Source organism: Pygocentrus nattereri, chromosome 17, assembly GCF_015220715.1.
Source record: "Pygocentrus nattereri isolate fPygNat1 chromosome 17, fPygNat1.pri, whole genome shotgun sequence".
Lineage (NCBI taxonomy): Eukaryota > Metazoa > Chordata > Actinopteri > Characiformes > Serrasalmidae > Pygocentrus > Pygocentrus nattereri.
In genome coordinates this window covers 4,858,007-4,885,090 of record NC_051227.1, presented here as the reverse complement: position 1 = coordinate 4,885,090, position 27,084 = coordinate 4,858,007, and the positions used below count along the sequence as shown (strand labels likewise).

At 42.2% G+C, this 27,084-nt stretch overlaps 1 protein-coding gene across 2 annotated transcripts in view; it reads left to right on the top strand.

Moving 5' to 3' along the window:
* fgf12b (fibroblast growth factor 12b) overlaps positions 1–26,883 on the top strand; it is a 57,561-nt gene extending 30,678 nt beyond the window's left edge. Inside the window, exons 1-5 of one of the 2 annotated variants that reach the window (XM_017683600.2) lie at positions 5,068–5,638; positions 9,116–9,226; positions 15,279–15,382; positions 24,806–25,004; positions 26,422–26,883. In XM_017683600.2, the coding sequence (XP_017539089.1) occupies positions 5,440–5,638; positions 9,116–9,226; positions 15,279–15,382; positions 24,806–25,004; positions 26,422–26,552 (744 nt within the window). In that variant the 5' untranslated portion in view covers positions 5,068–5,439 and the 3' untranslated portion in view covers positions 26,553–26,883. Of the gene's footprint in view, positions 1–5,067; positions 5,639–9,115; positions 9,227–15,278; positions 15,383–24,805; positions 25,005–26,421 lie in introns of those variants that run through there. The other variant, XM_017683602.2, reaches the window with a different exon arrangement.
* The last annotated feature ends 201 nt before the right edge of the window (positions 26,884–27,084 follow it).

The window sequence follows — 27,084 nt, the reverse complement described above, 5'->3', positions numbered from 1 at the left end:
CAAATAAACAAACGCCGCTCAGCACCGCCCTCTAAAGGCGTCATTAACAACCATCAAATAAACAAACGTCACTCAGCGCCGCCCTCTAAAGACGTCATTAACAACCATCAAATAAACAAACGCCACTCAGCACCGCCCTCTAAAGGCGTCATTAACAACCATCAAATAAACAAATGTCGCTCAGCGCCGCCCTCTAAAGGCGTCATTAACAACCATCAAATAAAAAAACGCCACTCAGCGCCGCCCTCTAAAGGCATCATTAACAACCATCAAATAAACAAATGTCACTCAGCTCCGCCCTCTAGCTGTTTACCCAAAAAACAATATTTTGTCTGATTTTTTGAGTTAAGTCAGTTCAAACCAGATCATTTGACATAACTGTTTGGCACATTATGGTCAATTTGATTGGCTGGTCTTGGTTGCAGCTGTTCCGTCTGAGTTTCAGACACGTTTCATGTGATTTGCTGGAGGCTTTACCTCCAACAAATTGAGTCAAATTGAGCATTATGAGATTTGAATTTGTGTGAAAGTTCCACAATGTAAAGTTGGCTTCAGATCACACCTCCGGTATGTGAGATAAATATAAGAGAACAGACTCCTCCTCCTCTCTCTCTGTGAAAAAATAATCACTGTGCTGTGATGAGAGTGATGATCTATTTGGGTCACAGCGATTGGCCTCTTTATTGAAGAGAACAGAAACTATCTTGCAGTGCTTTGTGCTACCGAGTGTCTGTTAACACATCAGCATCACACCCCCCCCACCCCCGCAGCACTACACCTGTCTAAAAGACAGGGGGCGCTCACCAAAATCCAATAGGCAAGACATTGTTGCTGTCCAAAGAAAAGCAAGTCTCCACTTATATTCTTTATGTTTAATGTAAAGATTTGTTTTAAAGCAGTTTTGGAGCATTTCTATGGGTCCATTTATTGAGGTAATTTATCCATCCATACATTTTCTAAGCCGCTTCTCCCTCAGGCTCGCCAGGGTGGGTGGGGTGGTGGGGGGGGGGGGGGGGGGGGGTGTGATGGGGGTGCTGGAGCCTATCCCAGCGGTCATCGGGCAGAAGGCAGGATACAAGGATACACCCTGGACAGGTCGCCAGTCCATCGCAGGGCAGACAGACAGACACAGACAGTCACTCACACACTCACACCCAGGGGCAATTTAGCATGTCCAACTGCATGTCTTTGGACTGTGGGAGGAAACCGGAGAACCCGGAGGAAACCCACGCAGGCACGGGGAGAACATGCAGACTCCACACAGAGAGGACCCCGGTCACCTGGCCGGGGAATCGAACCCAGGCCCTCCTCGCTGTGAGAATCCCAGAAAATGGAAATACGTGGGTTTTTTTTTGGACGGTGATGTTATGCACCTTGTCTTGTAACTCCCACCACTGCTGATATGAACCAGGCTCTATATTAGTGTACAAGCATGATAAAGCGTCTTCACTGACTGGAACTGATTTTTCCCACTTTTTCCTGCTGGATGTGTGTAGCACTGACTGGATTTACATGATGAACTTTTACACAACTTTAGTTGCTATAAACACACAAAACATTCGGTTTGACACTCAGCTTGCAACAAATCATCTGCCCACTGTTTGATTAATTGAGAATAAAAATCAGCTTCATTTTAAGAGACCCTTATTAGTGCCACAACGGGGGGAATTTCACCCCCACATTTAACCCATCCATGCAGTGAAACACCACATACACACTAGTGAGCCCGCACACTCTAGGGGGCAGTGAGCACACTTGCCCGGAGCGGTGGGCAGCCCTATCTGCAGCGCCTGGGGAGCAGCTTGGGGTTAGGTGTTTTGCTCAAGGACACCTCAGTCAGTGTACTGTCAGCTCTGGGGATCGAACCGGCAACCTCGCGGTCACAGGGCCAGTTCCCTAAACTTCAGCCCACGACTGCCCCAGTCTGCAGTGGAGGCCAGTGTGGAATTTCACGTTTGTTTAATTGAATTGAATTGAAATATTTTTTAGTCATTTTTAGTACTTTGAAACTAGTTAATGTAGTTTGCTAGCACAGTTAATGCTAATCGTGTTTGTTTTTAGAGCTTTGCATTCAAAACACTGGCCAGAAGCAACAACATTCACTACAAAATATCGAAAAGAACCCAAAGAGCAGTAATAACAGAAACATCTCAATTACGCAGCTACCTATTTAACAAACATTCAGTTTTCATTGCCTGGTGTTACTGCTAGCTAACCTTAATCCTAGCTGTAACTATGTGGGGTACATCGCTGTGGGTAAACTCTACAGGAGTACAGCACACCTGTAGAGTCTACAGGGAGCAGATCTATAAAAGTAAATCTCTAGGGATAAACTACAGGAGGCAGGGCATGGGTGGGGTTGTTGATCTCAAGGGGTAAACACTGCAGGGGGTAGATCTATAGAGGTAATCTGTACAGAGGAATAGATCTCTAGGAGTACATTCTAAAGGGGGGGGAGGTTATAAGTAGATATAAGTAGATCTGTAGGTGGAATCTTGACATGGAGTAGATTTACACAGGAAACCTATACAGGGAGAAGATCTATAGTGGTAATCTCTACAGAGAGGAAATACACAGAGGAAATCTCTATAGGGACTAGATCTACAGGGGTAATCTCTGCAAGGGGTAGATTTTCAGGGGTAATCTCTACAGGGAGTAGATCTACAGGATTAAGCTTTACAGGGGGTAGATCTGCAGGATTAATCTTTACAGGGGGTAGATCTACAGGGTTAATCTCTACATGAGTAGGTCACCAGGGTTAATCTCTTCAGGGAGTAGATCTACAGGGTTAATTTCTATAGGGAGTAGATCTACAGGGCTAATCACTACAGGGAATAGATTCACTGAGTAATCTTTACAGGGGTCAAGCTAAATGATCAATCTCTACAGGCAGTAGATCTGCAGGGTTAATCTCTACAGGAGGCAGATCGCCAGGGGTCATTTCCACTCGGGGTAGATTTACAGGGGTGATCTCTACAGGGAATAGATCTGGGGTGTTAACCTCTGCAGGGGGTAGATCTACAGGGTTAATCTCTAAGAAGGTCAATTGCCAGGGGTGAACTATACAGGGATGGATCTGTAGGGGTCATTTCGATGGTGGTAGATCCAGCTGTAATTACTACAGGGGGAAATATTTCTAAATGGGGTAGATCTCCACTGGTAATCTTTTGTGGAGGGGAAAGGTCTGTAAGGTTAAATTCTACACGAGGCTAGATCTCCATAGAGGGGTGGAACTAAGGGGGTGTAGTTGTGGGGCAGATGTGGCATAGATAGCCGCTGTATGAGTCTGGACCTGAAGCTACAGGATTAATCTTTACAGGGGGTAGATCTGCAGGATTAATCTTTACAGGGGGTAGATCTACAGGGTTAATCTCTACATGAGTAGGTCACCAGGGTTAATCTCTTCAGGGAGTAGATCTACAGGGTTAATTTCTATAGGGAGTAGATCTACAGGGCTAATTTCTATAGGGAGTAGATCTATAGGGCTAATCTCTACAGAGAGTAGATCTATAGATGTAATCTCTACGGGGTCATTTCTACAGGGAGTAGATCTACAAGGCTAATCACTACAGGGAATAGATTCACTGAGTAATCTTTACAGAGAATCAATCTAGTGGATCTATCTCTACAGGCAGTAGATCTGCAGGGTTAATCTCTACAGGAGGCAGATCGCCAGGGGTCATTTCCACTCGGGGTAGATTTACAGGGGTGATCTCTACAGGGAATAGATCTGGGGTGTTAACCTCTGCAGGGGGTAGATCTACAGGGTTAATCTCTAAGAAGGTCAATCGCCAGGGGTGAACTATACAGGGATGGATCTGTAGGGGTCATTTCGATGGTGGTAGATCCAGCTGTAATTACTACAGGGGGAAATATTTCTAAATGGGGTAGATCTCCACTGGTAATCTTTTGTGGAGGGGAAAGGTCTGTAAGGTTAAATTCTACACGAGGCTAGATCTCCATAGAGGGGTGGAACTAAGGGGGTGTAGTTGTGGGGCAGATGTGGCATAGATAGCCGCTGTATGAGTCTGGACCTGAAGCTACAGGATTAATCTTTACAGGGGGTAGATCTGCAGGATTAATCTTTACAGGGGGTAGATCTACAGGGTTAATCTCTACATGAGTAGGTCACCAGGGTTAATCTCTTCAGGGAGTAGATCTACAGGGTTAATTTCTATAGGGAGTAGATCTACAGGGCTAATTTCTATAGGGAGTAGATCTACAGGGCTAATCTCTACAGAGAGTAGATCTATAGATGTAATCTCTACGGGGTCATTTCTACAGGGAGTAGATCTACAAGGCTAATCACTACAGGGAATAGATTCACTGAGTAATCTTTACAGAGAATCAATCTAGTGGATCTATCTCTACAGGCAGTAGATCTGCAGGGTTAATCTCTACAGGAGGCAGATCGCCAGGGGTCATTTCCACTCGGGGTAGATTTACAGGGGTGATCTCTACAGGGAATAGATCTGGGGTGTTAACCTCTGCAGGGGGTAGATCTACAGGGTTAATCTCTAAGAAGGTCAATCGCCAGGGGTGAACTATACAGGGATGGATCTGTAGGGGTCATTTCGATGGTGGTAGATCCAGCTGTAATTACTACAGGGGGAAATATTTCTAAATGGGGTAGATCTCCACTGGTAATCTTTTGTGGAGGGGAAAGGTCTGTAAGGTTAAATTCTACACGAGGCTAGATCTCCATAGAGGGGTGGAACTAAGGGGGTGTAGTTGTGGGGCAGATGTGGCATAGATAGCCGCTGTATGAGTCTGGACCTGAAGCTCCTCTCGGTGGTGTTTCTGCTTTAAACCACTGATGAATAATTACTGACATCTGGAGTGGTGCAGGCCTGGTGACGCGCTGGGTGAAGGAGCTTATTCTCCATGAAGCTGGAGGGAGAGATGTTTTCTGCATCTCCTGAGCTTTAAACCCTCCTCCTTCACACACACACACACACACACACACACACACACACACACACTCCCTCACTCACTCACTCTCTCTCTCACCCCCCTCCGCCTTCCTCGCGAGCTCTTCATCCGCACTGGAGGAGCGCGTGCTCACATCACGGTCCTGCGGCTCTGTCCGCTCAGGCTCTCTTACAGTTCGTGGCCAGTTTTCCGGGTTTGGTGTAAACAGTCTCGCGCAGTGGACGGGGGTCGGTCCTTGCGTGATGCGCGCGTAATGCGCCGGTTAGTTTGGTCCGCGCGGACTCTCCGGTTCAGCAGCGCGTGAGAAGGATCTCTTCGCGCTCTTACATAACCGCGCGCGCCCACCGGAGCTGCTCATGGCGCACGGAGAGCAGAGCGCGCGCTCCAGCCTGGAGCCCCGCACGCAGCGGCAGCCCTGAAACACCCGGAGCCGCCTGAGCCTGAACCTCCACACACACACACGCGCGCGCACACACACACACACACTCGGTCTTTACACACTCCGGCATGGCCGCCGCCATCGCGAGCTCGCTGATCCGGCAGAAGAGGCAGGCACGCGAGTCCAACAGCGAGCGGGTGGCCACATCCAAACGGCGCTCGAGCCCCAGCAAGGAGGCACGCTCACTGTGCGCGAGACACTTCCTGGGTGTTTTCAGCAAGGTCCGCTTCTGCAGCGGCAAAAAGAGACCCGTGCGCCGGAAACCAGGTCAGGGAGTGTGTGTGTGTGTGTGTGTGTGTGTGTGTGAGAGAGAGAGAGAGAGTGTGTGAGGGGGAGAGAGAAAGTCTGCGTGCGCTCCAAATAAACGCGCTCCCGTTATGTAAGCGTGTGCTGTGGATGTGAGCTATGGGTAGAAAAGGAGTTCTCAGTGTTAACACGAGCGCTCGTGTACTGTGTATACACTGTAATGCAGCAGGTCGGTTCACGCGCGCTGACAGTTGGAGATTTACAGCCCAACTTTCAGTGGAACGAGTGATGTCCAGTTACACTGCAGGTCCGCAAGTCCTACTGAAGTGCCTACTGCAAGTATCTACACTGCATCTTAACAAAGCGTGTGACCTTATCCTGTAGTGTTGCATTACATCTTGTTCAGCTTTACATTGTGTTTTAATAGTGTAGCTTTACACTGAGCTTGTTTACAACACAGCTTTACACCGTACACCTTCACAATGCCGTTTTACAGTGCAGCTTTACACTGAGCTTGTTTACAACACAGCTTTACGCCGTGCACCTTCACAATGCCGTTTTACAGTGCAGCTTTACACTGAGCTTGTTTACAACACAGCTTTACGCCGTGCACCTTCACAATGCCGTTTTACAGTGCAGCTTTACACTGAGCTTGTTTACAACACAGCTTTACACTGTGCACTGTACAAAAACACAATGTTGTTTTACATGTTGCGTTTTACAGTGCAACTTTACGCTGTGCACCCATACAGTGCAGCCTTACAAAGCATATAGCTTTACACTGTCTTTACAGAGTATTTTCACACATATCTACAGTGTTAAAGTATCTTTACACTATGTAACACTACACTGTATCTTAATGAAGTGTGTAACTTTACGCTGTAGTGTTCCTTTACATCTTGTCAACTTGTTCAGCTTTACATTGCATTTTAACAGTGCAGTTTTACTCTGTGCGACTTTACAGTAAAGCTTTACACTGTGCGTCTTTGCAGTGTTGCTTTACACTGAGCTTTTTTACAATACAGCTTTACACTGTGCACCTTCACAATGCCGTTTTACATGTTGCATTTCATAGTGCAGCTTTTCGCTGTGCACCCATACAGTGCAGCCTTTACAAAGCATCTTTACAGTATAGCTTTTCACTGTACGTCTTTACAGAGTGTTTTCACACATCTACAGTGTTAAAGTATCTTTACAGTATGTAGCACTACACCGCTTCTTTATGAAGCATGTACCATTACACTGTAGTGTTGCAATACATCTTGTACAGCTTTACATTGCATCCTTGCAGTGCTCCTTACACTGTGCATCTTTACTGTATGTCTTCACACAGTGCAGCTTTATACTGTGACAGCCTTGCAGACTGTAGACTGCATCTTTACAGTACAGCTTTTCACTGTACATCTTTACATCAGAAATTTACAGCATGCACCTTTAGCATTTTTGCACTGTTTACTTTTCTTTACACTGTATTATTACACTTCAATGTTACATTATTAAACAATAAATCACATTTTTACACCAAACTGATTTACACAGCATATCTACACACAGGCAACTTTACAGCTTTATTTACAATGCAATTTGCATGTTTACACAGTGAATCCTTACAGTACTTCTTTAATGTGTCCCTTTTATATGACCTCTTTACATGGTGTGTACATACTGCCTTTACAAAACGTTCAAATTTAAATGTCTATTTTATGCTACAGCTTTACATTGAAACACTGCGCTGCGTCTTTACAGTGTATATGATTACACTGCCACTTAAGTCTGTGAGTCTTTACACTGTGGATCTTTACAAAATGCCTTTTTTTAAAACCTGGTTTTAGCATTTAATCCATTTAATAGAGCATCTCCAGTGAGAATTTGGCAGGTTCCTGAGAGTATTTACAGAGTCAGTAGTGAGCTCCAGCCTGTTTTCATGGTTTGAGCTACTGAGCGCACAGTTTGCTAAGAGCACTTAGCGCTTAATTAAGCCTGTGACTGCTTTGATCATTTAACTTTCAGGGCATACTGTTCCGTGGTTAGTAATTTAAAACCATGCAGTGTAGCCCGTTTAACTGTTCACTGGACATCGTCTGGCCAAAATTGATTTTATCCCTCTTTTATAATAAAAGAGTTGAATGTAGAATGTAAACATTGTGAAAGTAAACGCACCCCTCACTGCCCAGTACAAACAGTATGGTATCTAAACCGCAAACACTGCCTGTTGTGGATTGTTTTCGTGATGTTATTTATGATTAGCCACCTATTCAGACCATAGCAGTTTAGCCCCGCCCATTATAGTGAGGTTATAATGAGTGTCATCTCAGCCTCCGATGCTCCACCTACATGTAAATAGAGCATCTGATATCTGTTGCATGATAAGTTGGTCACAACTATCGAGATTTCACAAGTTCCATTCTGATTGGCTACCTGCATGTCTGTGTGAACATTTGAGGGTGTTTATGTTGTAGCCCTGTTTCTGCACTAAATCAATGCTCTGTGGTTGGTTGTGGTCAGCTTAACAGCTCCTTCCCGTCAAAGAAGGAGGTTCTTGACCATATTAAGGGACAAAACACACCAGACTTTTTCAAGTGTGGCTTGTGAGATTATAAGCAATGCTTCAGTCCAGAGTGCTTTTTGCATCATGTACAATACGGGGATGCCAATCAGCACTGAGCTCATTTACATACATCAATTACAAAAAAAAATCAGCCTATTTAATTCTAAGGGCTGAGGAGAAGTTGGAAATTGGTCATGAAACTTTACACAATTTTTTGGCATTATGGTGCAAAATTATTCTATTTAGCTTTACACTGCAGAACTTTACACTGCAGTGTTGCGCTATAGATTTACGGTATTTAAGTTTGTGCTGCTCAACAGCTTTGCTGTACGAAGTAGTGCCATTTAGGTTTACGCTGCTCAACATTACACTGCAGCTGTGCTGTACAGATTTATGCTTTTTAGGTCTAGCTGTGAACTTCTATACTGCATCTATGCGGTAGATGTTTATGGTTTTTAGTTTCACTTATTATTATTAACTTTACAGTGCAGCACTGTGGTACGGATTTATGCCATTTAGGTTTACGCTGCTCAACTTTACACTGCAGTTATGCAGTGGAGATTAGTGGTGTTTACTTCACACTAGGCAAATTTACACTCATCATTTTGGTACAGAAATGTTTTTTTTTTGGTTTACCGTGCTCAACGTTGCATTGCACCCGTGCAGTACAGATTTACACTATTTAGCTTTAGCTGTGCATCTTTACACTGCAGCTTCACTGTACAGATTTAAGCCATTTAGGTTTACGCTGCTCAACTTTACACCACAGCTTTGCTGTACAGATTTGCCAATTTAGGTTTACGCTGCTCAACTTTACACTGCAGCTTTGCTGTTCAGATCCCTGTCATGTAAATTTACACCGCTGAAGTTTGTGCTGTTTGGTGTCATGCCATGCATTTATACCCTGAAGATACACTACAATAAAACGTTTGTGTGTTTGTGTGTTGCAGAGCCGCAGCTGAAGGGGATAGTAACGAGGCTGTTCAGTGAACAGGGGTTCTACCTGCAGATGGAGCCAGATGGAACCATCAATGGGACCAAGGATGAGAACAGCGACTACAGTGAGTCCACACATACACAACAAACTGCCTCTGTCTCTCTTTTGTGTTTTGTTTGGCCCTTTGTGAAAGAAAATAGCATTTAATTCTACTTTTTAAACATGAAAAGTACATATTTTAATCTTTACACTTTTAACCATACTTTAATACATGCAAAGCATTATACTTAAGATTAAGTGACCCTTATTAGTCCCACAACAGGGAAATTTCACCTCTGCATTTAACCCATCCATGAAGTGAGACACCACATACTCACTAGTGAGCACACACACACTAGAGGGCAGTGAGCACACTTGCCCGGAGCAGAGGGCAGCCCAATCCACAGTGCCCAAGAAGCAGTTGGGGGTTGGGTGTCTTGCTCAAGGACACCTCAGTCATGTGCTGTTGGCTCTGGGGATCAAACCGGCGACCTTCCGGTCATGAGGCTGGTTCCCTAACCTCCAGCCCATGACTGCCCCAATGTATATAAATTGTAATTAAGCTATGATAAAATAAATGTTAAGAACAGTTAAAGTTACATTTAAGTAGATTTCATCATGCAGTTTGTAGACATAACTTCTATTACACTTGGAATACATGATGAATGTCCTACTGGGTGTATAGACACACTTTAGTGCTACTTATTAAGTTTATTAAGCACACTTTAATGCATTTGCATGTGATGCCAAATGAATGTAAATACGTTCAACCAATAAAATATTTATTTAAGTGTGGCAAAATTAAGATGTTAATAAATACCCACTTAAATGTACTACTTTGGAGTAAACTAAACCCATCCATCCATCCATCCATTTATTTTCTAAGCCGCTTCTCCCTCAGGGTTGGGGGGGGGGGGGGGGGGGGGGGGGGGTGAGTGCTGGAGCCTATCCCAGCGGTCATCGGGCGGAAGGCAGGAGTAACTAAACCCAACATAACAATTAAAATATTTTAAAGAATACTTTAAAAGTCATTGCTTTTCTAAGTAATATGCTTAAGTTGACAATTAAGTACACTTTTGTTTATATACTTGAAGTATACTATTGATGTACTTAAAGGGGAATTCCACCCATGTTTCAAAATACCCCTATAATTCAGTGTGTGAGGTGTAACCAGAGTGATTTAGAGAGGTTTGGTGTGAAATGGTTCAGATCTCTTTACAATGGTGGTGATAGATACACGAGTCTTCTGAGTTTGTATGGAATGTTGATGATGGAAAATAGTGGAAAATCTGGAATAATCAGTTTTCTTTGCGGACTATTTTGCCTCACAGCTCCCTGCATGTCTCCCTCCACCATGAATGGAGCTTAAGTTCTCCAAACTACATTAAACAGCGTCTCAGTTATCAGGCAGTGAATTCAGAACCATTTACTGTAGGAACTTTCTGTGAGGAGCTTTTAGAGGTAGACGTCTGGTTCCTATCACTCAGTACGTTTATCTAGAACAGAGAGTTTCACACCAAACCACTCTGAACGTCTCTGTTGACATTTTAACCCTTTAATCAGGCAGAAATTTAAAAAATTGTTTCTTTTTTTGCAAGGTTCTTATGAACGTTGTCGTTGTCATTACCACCATCATGTTCATCATCACTTTCTTTCTACTTTCTGGAACAGCATTGAGTGTGTGTGTGTGTGTGTGCTTGTATTCCCTTTGTGTCCTCTAAGTGAAGGAATCTGATCTGAGCTCAAATCCAAAATGGAAACTGACAGTATTACCGGAGCGCTGGAACAGGGACAGGGGAAATGCGAGCGGATCCGCCCTCCGCAGGTGTTCATTCTCAGATTCGGATTGACCCTCAGACTGACCCTGACCATGACCCTGACTCCACTGGTCCAGGATTTTCCTGGATAGTAATGATGCACGATCAGAATCTGCTAAGATATTGGTCATAAACTCACAATCAGACTGACGGTCCTAACGCCAGCACACTAAAGTATGGGATATACACTGACCAGTCACTTCATTAAGTCCACCTCCTTGTTTCTACACTCAATGTCCATTTTATCCAGTTCTACAGTTACAGACTGTAGTCTATCTGGTTCTCTGATACTTTGTTACCCTGTTCTTCAGTGGTCAGGACCCCCCTGGACCCTCACAGTGCAGGTATTATTTGAGTGGTGGATCATTCTCACTGCAGTAACACTGACATGGTGGTGGTGTATTAGTGTGTGTTGCGCTGCTCTGAGTGGATCAGACTCAGCAGTGCTTCTGGAGGTTTTAAACACCTCAGTGTTGCTGCTGGACTGAGAACCAAAAATATCCAGCCAACAGCGTCCTGTGACCACTGATGAAGGACTAGAGGATGACCAACACAAATTGTGAAGCAGCAGATGAGCTATCATCTCTTTTACATCTATAAGGTGGACCGACAAGGTAGGAGTGTCTAACTGAGTGGACACAGTGTTTAAAAACTCCAGCAGCGCTGCTGTGTCTGATCCACCTGTAACACACCACACACTAACACACCACTACCACCACATCAGCGTTACTACAGCACTGAGAATAATCCACCACCCTAATAGTACCTGCTCTGTGGGGGTCCATGGGGTTTCTGACCATTGAACAACAGGGTAAGAAAGTATGCAGAGAAACAGATGGACTACAGTCTGTAACTGTAGAACTACAAAGTGAAACTATATGGTCAGTGGAGCTGATAAAATGCACAGAGAATGTAGATACAAGGAGGTGGATTTAATGAATGCGTTAATTTACCCCAAGAAAAGCTCCTTAATAAACAAACCCCTCAAACCTTTCTTGGAGGTGTTTAATGAGCAGCTAATGAACAGCACAGCAGAGCAGTGTCTCATTGGTTGATCTAATGCCGCAACCGAAACCACACACTTCTGTACTTCACCTACTGGACTAATGAGTGCAGTAGAACTGCTGAAAACTTAATCACAAACATATGTTCATGATTGAGCTCCTGCTGGTGTGGGTTTCCTCTCTTTCAGTGATGAACAAAAGCAACCTGAATGCTAATAGTACACCCCTTGTGGCGAATCAGCTAAACACAGCTTTATGATGACCTGTGGATACTCTGTTTATTATCTAAATTGCAAACTAATCACTAAGTGAAGGTCAATTGAAATATCAATTCAGTTGATCAATTTTAATCACCTGATCCTGACGCCTCGATATTTGATAATCATTAGGCGATAATGCGGTATTGGATTTAAACCCCGCTGTTGCTCGTACACAGTCACGTGTATAGACACACACAAGGTTCTGAGCTCAGGAGGAACCTGATGGATGTTCAACTCAAGATGTATGAAGCTCTCTCGCTCCTTCTACCTCTCTTTCCCTCTCTCCCTCCCTCCTCGTCTTTCTTTCCCCCTGAGTGGGATCTGAATGTGCCCACTCATGTTAGCGTATGTAGATTCTCCAGCATGTGTGAGCGTGTTGGATTACGTTACTTTTCTCCCTCATGTCTCTGCTCTTATCTGCGAGGCTCACATTATCACAGCCAGCAGGCTTAGCCCCGTCGCTTTATGCTGCTGCCTCTGCTAAGCTGGAGCTGGAGGAGGGCTACAGCATTACAGCGCTTTGTTTCGCCTTTTACAGCTAATCTGCGCTACAGCGGGGAAATCGTCCAAAAATGCCTCTGTCTGCCAAAGAGAGAGAGAGGGAGTGCTCAGAGTTTCAGCCACGGGGCTTTCTCGTGTAACACTTGATTGTTTTTATCTGACAGCAGTTGAGTAAACTTATTTCGTCTAAAGTGAGAAATATCGATTCAGCAGGACACTTGAAACACGCCGCTGCTCGTTTCTGGGCGGCTTCCAGCAGAATAAAGCTCCGCCACAGATGAGAGTCGCAGATTGACACAGGTTCACAGAAAAGCACAGAGCTACAGATTCACAGAGTTACAAAATAACAAAGTTACATCAATACATGCCAGGTTAGAGCTACTATTACAGAGCTCAAGTTATAGAGATACAGAGTTGCAGAACTGCAGGTACAGAGCTACAGAGTTACAGAACTGCAGTTACAGAAGTACAGAGTTACAGAACTGTAGTTACAGAGCTATAGAGGTACAGAACTTCAGGTACAGAGCTACAGAGTTATAGACCTGCAGTTACAGAGGTACAGAGTGACAATTAGTTACAGAGCTACAGAGTTACAGAACTGTAGTTACAGAGCTACAGAGTTACAGAACTGCAGTTACAGAGCTACAGAGTTACAGAACTGCAGTTACAGAGCTACAGAGTTACAGAACTGCAGTTAGAGCTGCAGTTACAGAACTGTAGTTACAGAGCTACAGAGTTACAGAACTGCAGTTACAGTGCTACAGAGTCACAGTTAGTTACAGAGCTACAGAGTTACAGAACTGTAGATACAGAGCTACAGTTACTGAACTATAGTTACAGAGCTTGAGTTACATAACTGTAGTTACAGAGCTACAGAGTTACAGAACTGCAGTTACAGATGTACAGAGTCACAGTTAGTTACAGAGCTACAGAGTTACATAACTGTAGATACAGAGCTACAGTTACTGAACTATAGTTACAGAGCTTGAGTTACATAACTGTAGTTACAGAGCTACAGATTTACAGAACTGTAGTTACAGAGCTACAAAGTTAGTTACTGAGCTATAGAATTACAGACCTATAGTTACAGAGCTGCAGAGTTACATAACTGCAGTTACAAAGCTACAGAGTTACAGTAAGTTACAGAGCTTCAGAGTTACAGAACTGCAGTTACAGAGCTACAGAATTATAGAACTATAGTTATAGAGCTGCGGAGTTACAGAACTGTAGGTACAGAGTTGCAGTTATTTACAGAGCTACAGAGTTACAGAACTGCAATTACTGAGCTAAAGTTACAGAACTGTAGTTACAGATATAGAGTTACACAACTGTAGTTACAGGGCTACAGATTTGCAGAATTGTAATGACAGAGATACAGTTACACAACTAGTTACAGAGCTACAAAGTTACAGAAATGCAGTTACAGAGCTGTAGGGTTACAGGACTGTAATAATAGAGATACAGAGCTACAGAGAGTTACAGAGTTAGAGTTACAGAATTACAACATTTACAGTTAGAGAGCTGCAGAGTTACAGTTATAGAGTTATACAGCTACATTTACAGAGCTACAGAGATAGAGAGTTAGAGATCATTACAGCTTTAGTTTTACATTACAGAGTTAATTTCAACCAATAAAGGTTTGATAGATATTTTCATAGACGTACAGTTTTAAAGTGCCAGAGTTTTGCAGTGACACGATACACAGTAGCAGCATTTCACAAGTTCAGTTTTGTAGCGTTTTTTTGTTTGTTTCATTATTTATTGTTATGGCACTTCACTTTTACATGTAGTATTATAGAGCTACACACAATGTAATAAAACACAGATGTTTAAATGTAAACCATTATTACAGAGCGTCACCGAGCCGAAAGAGAGTTACTCAGTCATACAGTGTTCTACAGGTGTGTGCTGCTCAGGTGGGGTTCTACAGGTGAACAGACACACTTCAGAACCGTGTTTACTGTAAACAGCCTGTAGTGTTACTCATAGTGGCTCAGCATCTGACCTCACTGCACACACTAAAACACACACACACACACACACACACACACACACACACACACACACACACACACACACACACACACACACACAGTTCCTCATTTGGCCTGTACACTGTATTCCCTGTGAACAGTGCTCTTATCCTCTCTGCTCAAACCCACTCATCTTCTCTCTCTCTCTCTCCCTTCCTATCTCTCTCTCTCTCTCTCTCTCTCTCTCTCATGTACACTCATCCCCTCTCTCTCTGTCAAATCTCCTCCCCCTCTGTTCCTCCCTTCATCCTCCGCACTCCTCCGCTGATCCCCTGCTTTCGCTCTCTCTCTCTCTCTCTCTCTCTCTCTCTCTCTCTCTTTCTCTGTTTGTGGGCCGATACAGAGCCTATTGATTTTCACAGACTGAATCAGCTTCATACTACAATCACTTGACTTTGATCTGATCCCCCTTTTCTCCCCCCTCTATCTCTTCCTTCTCCCTATTCTCTTTTCTTTCTTTCTTTGTCTGTCTCTCTCTCTCTCTCTCTCTCTCTCTCTCTCTCTCTCTCCCTCTCTCTGTAGCTCTGTTTAACCTGATTCCGGTGGGTCTACGTGTGGTGGCGATTCAGGGAGTGAAGGCTGGTCTGTACGTGGGGATGAACGCTGAGGGGTTTCTCTACTCGTCAGTAAGTCTCTCTCTTTACTCTTCACTCTGGCACTGCATGTTTTACATGTGTTTTAATGTGCATTTCCTTTTTATTTGAAAGCACCAAATGTAGTCCAAAATTGACAACTTGCCATCTTTGACAATCCAGATGACTAGCTCTGCCCACATAGGTATTCTTTCTTTAGCTATTGTTGCCAGGTCAGACAAGCTATATAGGTGAAAATCACATTAGACCTAACGAGAAACTGTAGAACAGACTCAGTTTATATCACAATACCTACATTTAGAGCCGGTTATTCATTCAGCCTAATGAGAAACTGTAGAACAGACTCGGTTTATATCACAATACCTACATTTAGAGTCAGTTATTCATTCAGTCTAATGAGAAACTATAGAACAGACTCGGTTTATATCACAATACCTACATTTAGAGTCGGTTATTCATTCAGCCTAATGAGAAACTGTAGAATGGACTCGGTTTATATCACAATACCTACATTTAGAGTCAGTTATTCATTCAGCCTAATGAGAAACTGTAGAAAAGGCTCAGTTTATATCACAATACCTACATTTAGAGTCGGTTATTCATTCAGCCTAAGGAGAAACTGTAGAACAGACTCGATTTATATCACAATACCTACATTTAGAGTCAGTTATTCATTCAGCCTAATGAGAAACTGTAGAAAAGACTCGGTTTATATCACAATCCCTACATTTAGAGTCGGTTATTCATTCAGCCTAATGAGAAACTGTAGAACAGACTCGGTTTATATCACAATACCTACATTTAGAGTCGGTTATTCATTCAGCCTAATGAGAAACTGTAGAACAGACTCGGTTTATATCACAATACCTACATTTAGAGTCGGTTATTCATTCAGCCTAATGAGAAACTGTAGAACAGACTCGGTTTATATCACAATACCTACATTTAGAGTCGGTTATTCATTCAGCCTAATGAGAAACTGTAGAACAGACTCGGTTTATATCACAATCCCTACATTTAGAGCCGGTTATTCATTCAGCCTAATGAGAAACTGTAGAACAGACTCGGTTTATATCACAATACCTACATTTAGAGTCAGTTATTCATTCAGCCTAATGAGAAACTGTAGAACAGACTCGGTTTATATCACAATACATACATTTAGAGCCGGTTATTCATTCAGCCTAATGAGAAACTGTAGAACAGACTCGGTTTATATCACAATACCTACATTTAGAGTCGGTTATTCATTCAGCCTTATGAGAAACTGTAGAACAGACTCGGTTTATATCACAATACCTACATTTAGAGTCGGTTATTCATTCAGCCTTATGAGAAACTGTAGAACAGACTCGGTTTATATCACAATACCTACATTTAGAGTCGGTTATTCATTCAGCCTAATGAGAAACTGTAGAACAGACTCAGTTTATATAACAATACCTAAAACCTGGCTCTAAATGTAGATATTGCGATGCAAACCCATTAGATTTAATGGGATTTTGTACCAGCTTTCTGTAAAGTTCGTACAACCTCACAACAGTTGCTATGAAAGAACACGTTTGTGGGCGGAACCTGGATATTTATTCATATTTTAGCGACCTTTCATGCATTTATGTTCATTTTCCCCCTGATATATTATTGTTATGTTATGGTAATAATGTTATGTTAATGTTGGCTTTGGGAATTTTATTACACTGTAAATATCCACACGGATGTGCGTTTTTGTGCGAGTGTGTGAGTGTGCGAGTGCATTATGTGCATGTGTATCACTAAATGTCATGTCTTTTCAAGCTTCATGCGTTAAGTTTTGCTGCTTTTCTTCAGTGATTATGAGCGGTATGTATTGCTTTCATAGAATTTCTGTTTGTAGCTTTGTGCAGGTTCACTGTGCATTATTGTTTATTATTATGGAAATAATGCAGTGTGTTGTGTGTTGTGTGCAATAATGTGTGAATCAGTACAGTAGTGTGTTTAACTGTGAGCTGGACTGTGTGGGGAGATCTTGCAATGCAGATAAGGCACATATTGTAACTTGGGTTGAGTCAACCCAGGGCAAGCAGCAAAAATAGACACAAAGCCTATTTTCAGACTTCACAGCCAGTGTAAAAACTTTCTTGAACTGACAGATTAAAGCGATAAAATGGTCTTTTAATCATACATAAACATTTCAGAGAAACTTAGCTTTGTGTTTAATTAATTGGTTTACTTAATACATTGAAAATCAAACAATTTTTATTGTCTGTTTTCTGAAAGAATGCTTTAAAATACTCAGTGTTATAGGCAAAATCAAGCATTCACATATGAATAGGGCATGCAATTATTGGATATTCTAATTTATGAATATTTTTAATAGTTGCAGCCCTATGCATTATGTAGTGTGTAGTAGTTCATTGTGTAGTAGGGCAAGTATAATATATTGTAGTGTAAAATAATACTTAACACTATAATACTTAACACTAAATATATAACACTATATTGCCAAAAGTATTCATTCACAGATCCAAATCATTAAATTCAGGTGTTCCAGTCACTTCCATGGCCACAGGTGTATAAAGCCGAGCCCCTAGGCCTGCAGACTGCTTCTACAGACATTAGTGAAAGAATGGGCCGCTCTCAGGAGCTCAGTGAATTCCAGCGTGGTACTGTGATATGATGCCACCTGTGCAACAAGTCCAGTCAAGAAATTTTCTCGCTGCTAAATATTCCACAGTCACTGTCAGTGGGATTATAACAAAGTGGAAGTGATTGGGACGACAGCAACTCAGCCATGAAGTGTTCGGCCACATAAAATGACAGAGCGGGGTCAGCGGATGCTGAGGGGCATAGAGCGCAGAGGTTGCCGACTTTCTGCAGAGTCAATCACTACAGACCTACAAACTTCATGTGGCCTTCAGATCAGCTCAAGAACAGTGTAGAGAACTTCATGGAATGGGTTTCCATGGCTGAGCAGCTGCATCCAAGCCTTACATCACCAAGCGTAAGGCAAAGCGTGGAATGCAGTGGAGTAAAACACTGTCACTGGACTTTAGAGCAGTGGAGCGGTTGCCAGGAGAACGGTACTTGTCTGACTGCATTGTGCCGAGTGTAAAGTTTGTTGGAGGGGGGATTATGGTGTGGGGTTGTTTTTCAGGAGTTGGGCTCTGCCCCTTAGTTCCAGTGAAAGGAACTCTTAATGCTTCAGCACCAAGAGATTTTGGACAATTTCATGCTCCCAACTTTGTGGGAACAATTTGGGGACGGTCCCTTCCTGTTCCAACATGACTGCATAAAGCAAGGTCCATAAAGACGTGGATGAGCCAGTTTGGTCTGGAAGAACTTGACTGGCTTGCACAGAGTCCTGACCTCAACCTGACAGAACACCTTTGGGATGAATTGAGCGGAGACTGCAAGCCAGGCCTTCTCGTCCAACATCAATGTCCAACCTCACAAATGCACTTCTGGAAGAACGGTCAGAAATTCCCATAAACACACTTCTAACCCTTGTGGAAAGCCTTCCCAGAAGAGCTGAAGCTTTTATAGCGTGTGGAGACAGATGACTGAATACTTTTGGAAATATAGTGCATATCGCTGCTGTCAAAACAAAACCTCATATCTCCATATTTTACATTTTTCAATTTTTTACATAATTTGAAAATATTTTCTACCCTTTACATTGTGTGTAAATTTCATGATGAATGGACCAAAATAACTGACCCAAAATGACTCAGAAATAAGTCTTGATATATATGTATATCAATATATGTTTTTTCTTCTGTAAAATGACCATTTTGGAGATACAAAGATTTTTTTCCATCAACTGTGATAAATACATAACAAAACAAAAAACCAACGGAACAAAACCTCATATCTCCAGAATGCTAACTTTACAGAAGAAGGAAAAAACCCACTTTGCTTTCAATGTAAGTCAATGGAACCAGAATTTTTTCCTAGTAATTTTGGGCTGTTTCTTTTGGTCCATTCATCATGAAATTTACACACTATATAAAGGGAAACAGGCATTTTCAAATTATGTCAAAAACATATGACAAAAACGATAAAAATGGAGATACAAGGTTTTGTTCGATATGCTTGCTGTCTGGGAAATAATGAACCCTGGTTAACTTCCTGTCCCAGTATTGGTGCACTGTGTTTCCCAAGACCTGTAAATAGTGTAAAGTGTTTACTTTAGATGTAGAGAGTTTAGATGTTGAGAGTTTAGATGTTGAAGGTTTAGATGTGGACAGTTGGCTGGTCGTTTAGTGTTTGTAGGACGTCGCTGTTGTTTGTGCATTTTAAAGTTGTTGTCTATTGTATTGTGATTTGTATCTGACTAGTACAGTATTGTGTGTTGTGTAAGATGTAGTGTGAGTTTGTTTTAGCTGTGTTTGTGGTGTTGGTTCCAGTGTGATGTGCAGTTTTCATGCCTCCATCCATTCGTTTATTAATTTACTCATCTTTTAATCCCCCTTGTGTATTTAAACGCTATAAAAACTGCCTGATCACCACCAGTTTCACACAGTGCTAACAGAAATGTTTACTCCATATATGTTCATTTAATACAGTAACGTCCAACTTTCTCTCTTACACTTGATAAATGATGCTAACTAGGAGAGGGGAGCTGGTTAGCATTAGCCTAGCTAGCATGGTGACAGCTCTGCTCACCACAGAACATGCTCAAACCTGGCAAACTAAAGTTTAACACAGGTTTAGAATGAAATCTGAGGGAATGGCGGTGAATGGACGAAAAGGAGGAACTAAACCTGTTCTGTGGTGTCGAAGTTAATGTTAGCTTAGCGAGCTACAGGCCCAAGCAGAGCCACACACAACAGTGCAGGTCTGATTCTGACTGGCCACAGCAGGGTAAAACTAACACCATGTAACTACAGCAGAAGTGATGAAAAAATGTTATAGTAGTGAACTATAATGCTCAAATACTGAGCTGCAACAGACATATTATAGTTTTTGTGCACTGCCATGGCCAATAGTGAGAATAGGTACTGAATGGAAGCACTGATTAAACTTTAAACGCAGCAGGCTGGAGGTTAGGGAACTGGCCCTGTGATTGGAAGGTTGCCGGTTCGATCCCCAGGGCTGACAGCCCATGACTGAGCTGTCCTTGAGCAAGACACCTAACCCCCAATTGCTCCCCGGGCGCCGTGGATAGGGGTGCTCACTGCCCCTAGTGTGTGTGTCTATTCACTAGTGTGTATGTGGTGTTTCACTTCACGGATGGGTTAAATGCGGAGGTGGAATTTCCCCGTTTTTGGGATTTAAAAAGTGTTACTTAAACTTGCTGTGTATGTGATGCAGCCCTGCTTACTGCTGCTGCAGCTGCCTTACATCACGCAGCCTCTCTGTCTTTGTACAACATGCCAATGATTATTACTGTGATATTTCTGTTTTTAAAAGAAAGGAGGACTTTTATATGTGGTATGAGTTTGGTAGACGTTGTTTAGATATAGCTAGAAGCCATAGCTAACTGTAGCTGTTTTCCCCAAACAAGGAAGTTAGCTTTCGTTAGCTGGTGGCACCAGCCGACTAACATGGACCAGGTTCTGTGACACATTTACCGGATGCCAGTGACTTCTCTAATGTTATAAACGCAAACCAGAACTTTTGTATATGAAGTCTATTTGACAGACATCATTTAAACTCTCTTTTAGCTTATGGGAAGCTAGCAGGCTACAGTCGCTAATTAGCTAGCCTACCATTAGCAGTTTGAGGAACACTTTAGGAAACTTTAAAGCTAGCAGGCTAGCTGGCTAGCTGTGTTATTTAAACAGCGTTATTCTTATAGTTTCATGGCAATTTCTGAAGCAGTACTTCGAAAAACATCCACCGTTCACTGCTCAATCCAAAACGCCACGCCTAGCTAACTTATGTCGCTGTTGTCGGAACAAAACCTCATATCTCCAAAATGGTCACTTTACAGGAGAAGGAAAAAACTTACTTTACTTTTAATGTAAGTCAGTGGAAGCAGACGTCTTTCCAAGTCATTTTGGGCCGTCTCTTCTGGTCCATTCATCTTGAAATTTACACACAGTGTAAAGAGTAACAGGTATTTTCAAAATATGTCAAAAACTGAAAAATGCCAAATATGGAGATATGGAGGTTTGCTTCCGACAACAGCGATATATAAGATACAAGTCCATCAAATTCATGCTACATATAAAAGTTCCTCTTTTTTCTGAAAACAGAAATATTCCAGAAATCGCTGGCATGTTGTACAAAGACACAGAGGCTGATGATGACCCACACATTTTAGCTCTGTTTAAAGTTAAACCAGTGTTTCCGTCCACTTCTTAGCCTCGCCGTTTGTCTGTTGGAGCTCAGTGTTTGGGCATTATGGTACACTCCTATAACATTTTGTCGTTGCTCCTGCAGCAGTTATTTGGAGTGAGTTAAAGCTAAAGCTTAAACCGGAAGTAATCGCTACTCTTTGTGAAAAGGGTCCAGTGTAGATGATAAACACTGACATCTGAGACAGTAAAAGTGGAGAAACTGACAGGAACCCATTCTGTGGGGTTTCAGGCTGTAGCACTTTGGCTAAGTTAAGTGATACATTATTAATCCCACAAACAGGGAAATTCCACCTCCGCATTTAACCCATCCGTGAAGTGAAACACCACATACACACTAGTGAATACACACGCATTAGGGGGCAGTGAGCACACTTGCCCGGAGTGGCGGGCAGCCCTATCCATGGCACCCAGGGAGCAATCGGTGCGTCTTGCTCAAGGACACCTCAGTCATGGACTGTCGGCACTGGGGATTAAACCGGCAACCTTCTGGCCACAGGGCCAGTTCCCTAACCTCCAGCCCATGACTGTCCCCTAAGCTAAGCTGGCAATAGCTTAGTTAGCAAGACAAACGTGCCGCACAGCAGAACACAGGCTCGGTTCCAGCTAACTGAAGCTAGAATGACCCGTTTAGAGCAGATCTTAGCGTGTAGAGTGAAGTGACTGGGGTTGGAGTGGAAGCTGAGGTCTAAGCCGCTGCTAAGCCGCTAACATGTTTAGCTTTTCTGAGGTTTTTCCTGCCTTATACTCTTTCTGTCAGTGGTACCTATCAGTCAGCCCCCCACCCCAATGACCCTCAAAAACATAAATGAGTGGAGGGTGTTTGTCCATTCAGATTCAGAATGGTTGGTTTATCTTATTCCTGTAATATTGCCCAACCATATGTGGCCAGTACTTCTAGAACAATTAGAATGGGTAAGAAAATGAACAGATTTACAAGCATTTGAGCTCTTATCATAAAAAAGGCTAGCGCTCCTCTCCACCATGCTACTTGTGTTTTTTTTTTAATCTATGTGAAAATTTGTGCCTCTTTTTTGGAAAAAAATAAAATTCCAATTTAGAAATTTCACAGAATTTAAGGTATCGACAAACAATTTAGCTATTAAAGTTGAACGGAAAAAAGTTTTGTCCACTTTCATAAAGTATTAGACACTTTCGGTTTCCATTGCCCACATCAGCAGCCCACTTTTGCAGCATATCTACACGATCAAACTCACGTCTGCTAGGAGTGCGTATAAATTTGAGCCTAATAGTTTGAAAAAATATGCTTGATTTATGATTGAATAACCCAAACTATTATCAGTATCAATTATAATACTAATAAGAATAAAAATAAAAAATAACAGTAATACTAATAATCAGTCCTGTCCATAAGTTCTGTGCTAATTGGTGTAAACAAAACCTGTATTTATTTTATGTTCAATTTATGTTGCTTTTATTTAATAATAGTGACTCCACACACAAAATAAACAAAGCTAGTGTGATAAAATGCTATAATAAAGTGTTTAAATCTTAAAAACACTTTGTTTATTTCACACTTTATTCACCATAATAAAGTGTGGGATTGGCCAGTAGGGGGAGCTGTGCATCTACTGCTTCACCCCAAACCCCGCCTACAAACACAGCCATTGGCTAACAAACTGCTGAATGCTGCCATTTTTATTAGCTCACTACTGAAACATCTGCATAAATTAGGGCATTCTTAATGTAAGTGATATTTAAATAAGGTGCTGGCAGGCTGGCGCTTGATTTCACGCGCAGAAGCTGTTTGTGCCTAAATCTCTGTTTCCACGTCGTGCTAGTTTTATTTGTGCAACTTTGATGAATAAGGACCAGGTTTATCCTCATGTGTATGTGTGTGTGTGTGTGTGTGGTCAGCTGCTCTGAGTGTGTTATCCTGAGTTGTGTGTGAGGTGTGAGAGTGTTGATTAATCTGAGTTTTGGGGTGATAATGAACTGATACAGAGGCGTCAGAATGTCGGGGTAGAATCAGTGAGGAGAATTTTAAACAGATGCAAAGTTTTAGTGCTGCACTGCTGACGATGAGGCAGAAGTAATGCTGAGTTACAAGGGGAACTCCACCCATTTTTCAAAATTTCCTCCATAACTGAGTGTGTGAGATGTAATCAGAGTGATTCAGAGAGGTTTGGTGTGAAATAGTTCAGATCTCTTTATAGTCGTGGTGATGGGAACCAGGGGTCGCGATGACGACAACACAAATATAGGCATTTTATTTACCATCCAGAACCACCAGAGAACCTACACGAGTCTTCTGAGTTTATATGGAATGTTGATGATGGAAAATAGTGGAAAATCTGGAATAATCAGTTTTCTTTGTGGACTATTTTGCCTCACAGCTCCCTGCAGCTTTCCCTCCACCATGAATGGAGTTTAAGTTCTCCAAACTATCATAAAACAGCGTCTCAGTTGTCAGGCAGTGAATTCAGAACCATTTACTGTAGGAACTTTCTGTGAGGAACTTTTAGAGGTGTACGTCTGGTTCCTGTCACCACCACTGTGAACAGTTCTGACTCGGTAAGTTATCTAGAACAGAGCGTTTCACACCAAACCACTCTGAATGAGTGCTTACATCTTAACCACTTAATTATGGCGGAATTGGAAAAAATGGGTGGAGTGCCCCTTTAGTATACAGTGTATGTGAGAGTCCTTCAGGTGATTTCTGCTCTGTTTGTTTTCTCCACCCCTCCACCTGTGTGTGTTTGATTAACTGGGACACACACACACACACACACACACACACACACACACACACACACACACTCACTCATTCACACACACTCACAGGGGGTCAGTGTGGCAGACTATAGTGTAGAAATTACTCTATTTAAATCTCTCTCTCACCCTCTTCCTCCCTCCCTTTCTCTTTCCCCTCATTCTTTTTTCACTCTTTTACTCCACCTCTCTCTATCACTCTCTGTCCTCTATTTTCCTTTCCTCTCTCTCCCTCTACCTCCCTCTTACTCTCTGTTCTCCTTTCCTTCATCTCTCTCTCTCTTTCCCTGTTATCTCTTTCCCTCTCTATTTCTCTCTCTCCCTCTCTCTCATTCTCTGTCCCTCTGCTATCTCATTTCCTTCATCTCTCTCTCTGTAATCCCCTGTCTCTCTCTCTCTCTCTCTTCCTTTGTTATCTCTCTCTCTCTCTCTCTCTGTGCAGGAGGTTTTCACGGTGGAGTGTAAGTTCAAAGAGAGCGTGTTTGAGAATTATTACGTGATTTATTCGTCCACGCTGTACCGGCAGCACGAGAGCGGCCGCGCCTGGTTCCTCGGCCTCAACAAAGATGGCATCATCATGAAGGGCAACCGCGTCAAAAAAACCAAACCCTGCTCGCACTTTGTGCCCCGACCCATTGAAGGTGAGCACTCGCTCAGAAAGCAACTCATTTACATGTATCAGCATATTCAGACTAGAGCAGTTTAGCCCCGCCCATTCATGCTGAAGTTAAAAGGAATGTTTCACCCAAAGCTTCTTTTGGTACAAGGCAATCAATAAAATAAAAAAATCAATAAAAACACATTTGCACACCAGATAAGGACGAGCTTGACGCCGTTGTCGTGTTATCTTTCAAACCACTGGTGTAAAGTGTAACGTGCAATTGTGTAAAATGTAAAGTGTAAATCATAATGTGTCAATCCTAAAGTGTAAAGCATAATGTCTAAAAGTAAAGTGCATTGTGTAAAGTGAAAATGTTAATGTTAAAAATTTAAAGACTCATGTGTGCAGGGTACAGCATGTGCAAAGTATGAAGTGTAAAGCGTAAAGTTTAATATAAAAAGTGTAGAAAGTGTAATGCAAAAAGTAAGTGTAATAAGTAAAGTGCAAAATGGTAAACTTGTGAAGTATAAACTGAGTAAAGTGTAAATCACAAAATGTAAAGAGCAACTTGTGAAGTGTAAAGCGTAAAAAGTTAAATATATATATAAATAAAAACAAAGTATACAGTGTATTCCATAAAACATGACATGGAAACCTTAAATCTAAAGCATAAAGCATGTTTATGTGTAAATTGAAAAGTGCAAACGTTCTAAAAAGTGTCTTGCAGAAAATATGAAGGATAACAAAGTGTTAAATATATATGTAACATTTTATGTGTAAAGTATGAAGCAGATAGCATGTCTTAGGTGTAAATCAAAAGCATAAGATACCGTGTGTATGATGAAAGTGTAAAGGGTTAAATGTGTAAAGCCTTAAGCTTAAGGTGTAAAGTGTAGAGCATAAAAAGTATAATACTTCATGTGTCTTGTGTAAAGCATAAAGCATGCATAATTTACAAATCACAAAGAATAAAGTGCAGTGTGTAAAATGCAATGTTTTAGGTGTAAAAAATCTAAAAAGTATGTGTAAAGTTGATCTGCAGTGCTTCAAATTTCTGGAAATTTCCCTACAAAGGTGCTTGCATGATGGGGATCGTTCATAAAACGTAAAGTAATGTGTAAAGTCCAAAACGTGTAGAGCAAAAAAGTGTAAAGTGTAATGTGTAAATTCTAATTACACACTACTTCAAAACAAAGAGTAAAGCATACAGTGTAACTCATAATGTTCACAGTGTAAAGGGTGACACGTAAAGTTTTCAATCTAAAGGGTAATGTGTAAAGTTTACAGATGGGCAAATAACGCAAAGCATGAGGTATACAGTTCACAGTGTAAAGGTGTTGTGTAAAGTTTACAGTGTAAAAGGTGTTGTGTAAAGTCTACAGTGTAAAGGGTGATATTTAAAGTTTACTGTGCAAAGTGTGATGCCCTCGCTCTCTCCTACTCTTCTTCCCTGTTAGTGTGCATGTACAAGGAGCCGTCGCTGCACGAGCTGGACGAGAAGCAGCGCTCCAGGAAAGACTCAGGGACTCCGACCATGAATGGAGGAAAGGAGCTAAACCCGGACTCCAACGAGCAGGACGGATCATAGCTGCTCTCTCTCTCACACACACACTCACACACACTCACACTCACACACACACACACACACACACACACACTCACACTCACACACACACACACACTCACACACACACACACACACTCACACACACTCACACTCACACACACACATGCAGCACCGCCTGGAGCTGAATGTCACCCTCAACATCAACAACCACCAGAATATCAAAAGAAGAAAACCAACTGATGCGAAAACACACTGAAAGGGACGAAACGGAATCCTTGCCTGTGAATATCGTAGAAAGAAAACAGTAGAAAAAAAAAAACGAAATCAGGACATTTTATGCAAAGCCTGCCGAGTGTGTGTCCGACCCGCGTCCCCTCGGAGCCGAGGCAGCGGCGCGTGTGTGTTCTGGAAGTTTAAGCTTTAAGCCATGTACGAATTCTCACATGTTGATTTACGAATGCAAACGCACTTTTCACGCGCTTCTGTGTGTCGCCCTGCTCATCATTATCAGTCGTTACTATCGACTCTTCGTCTCTTTTCTGTTGGTCTGACT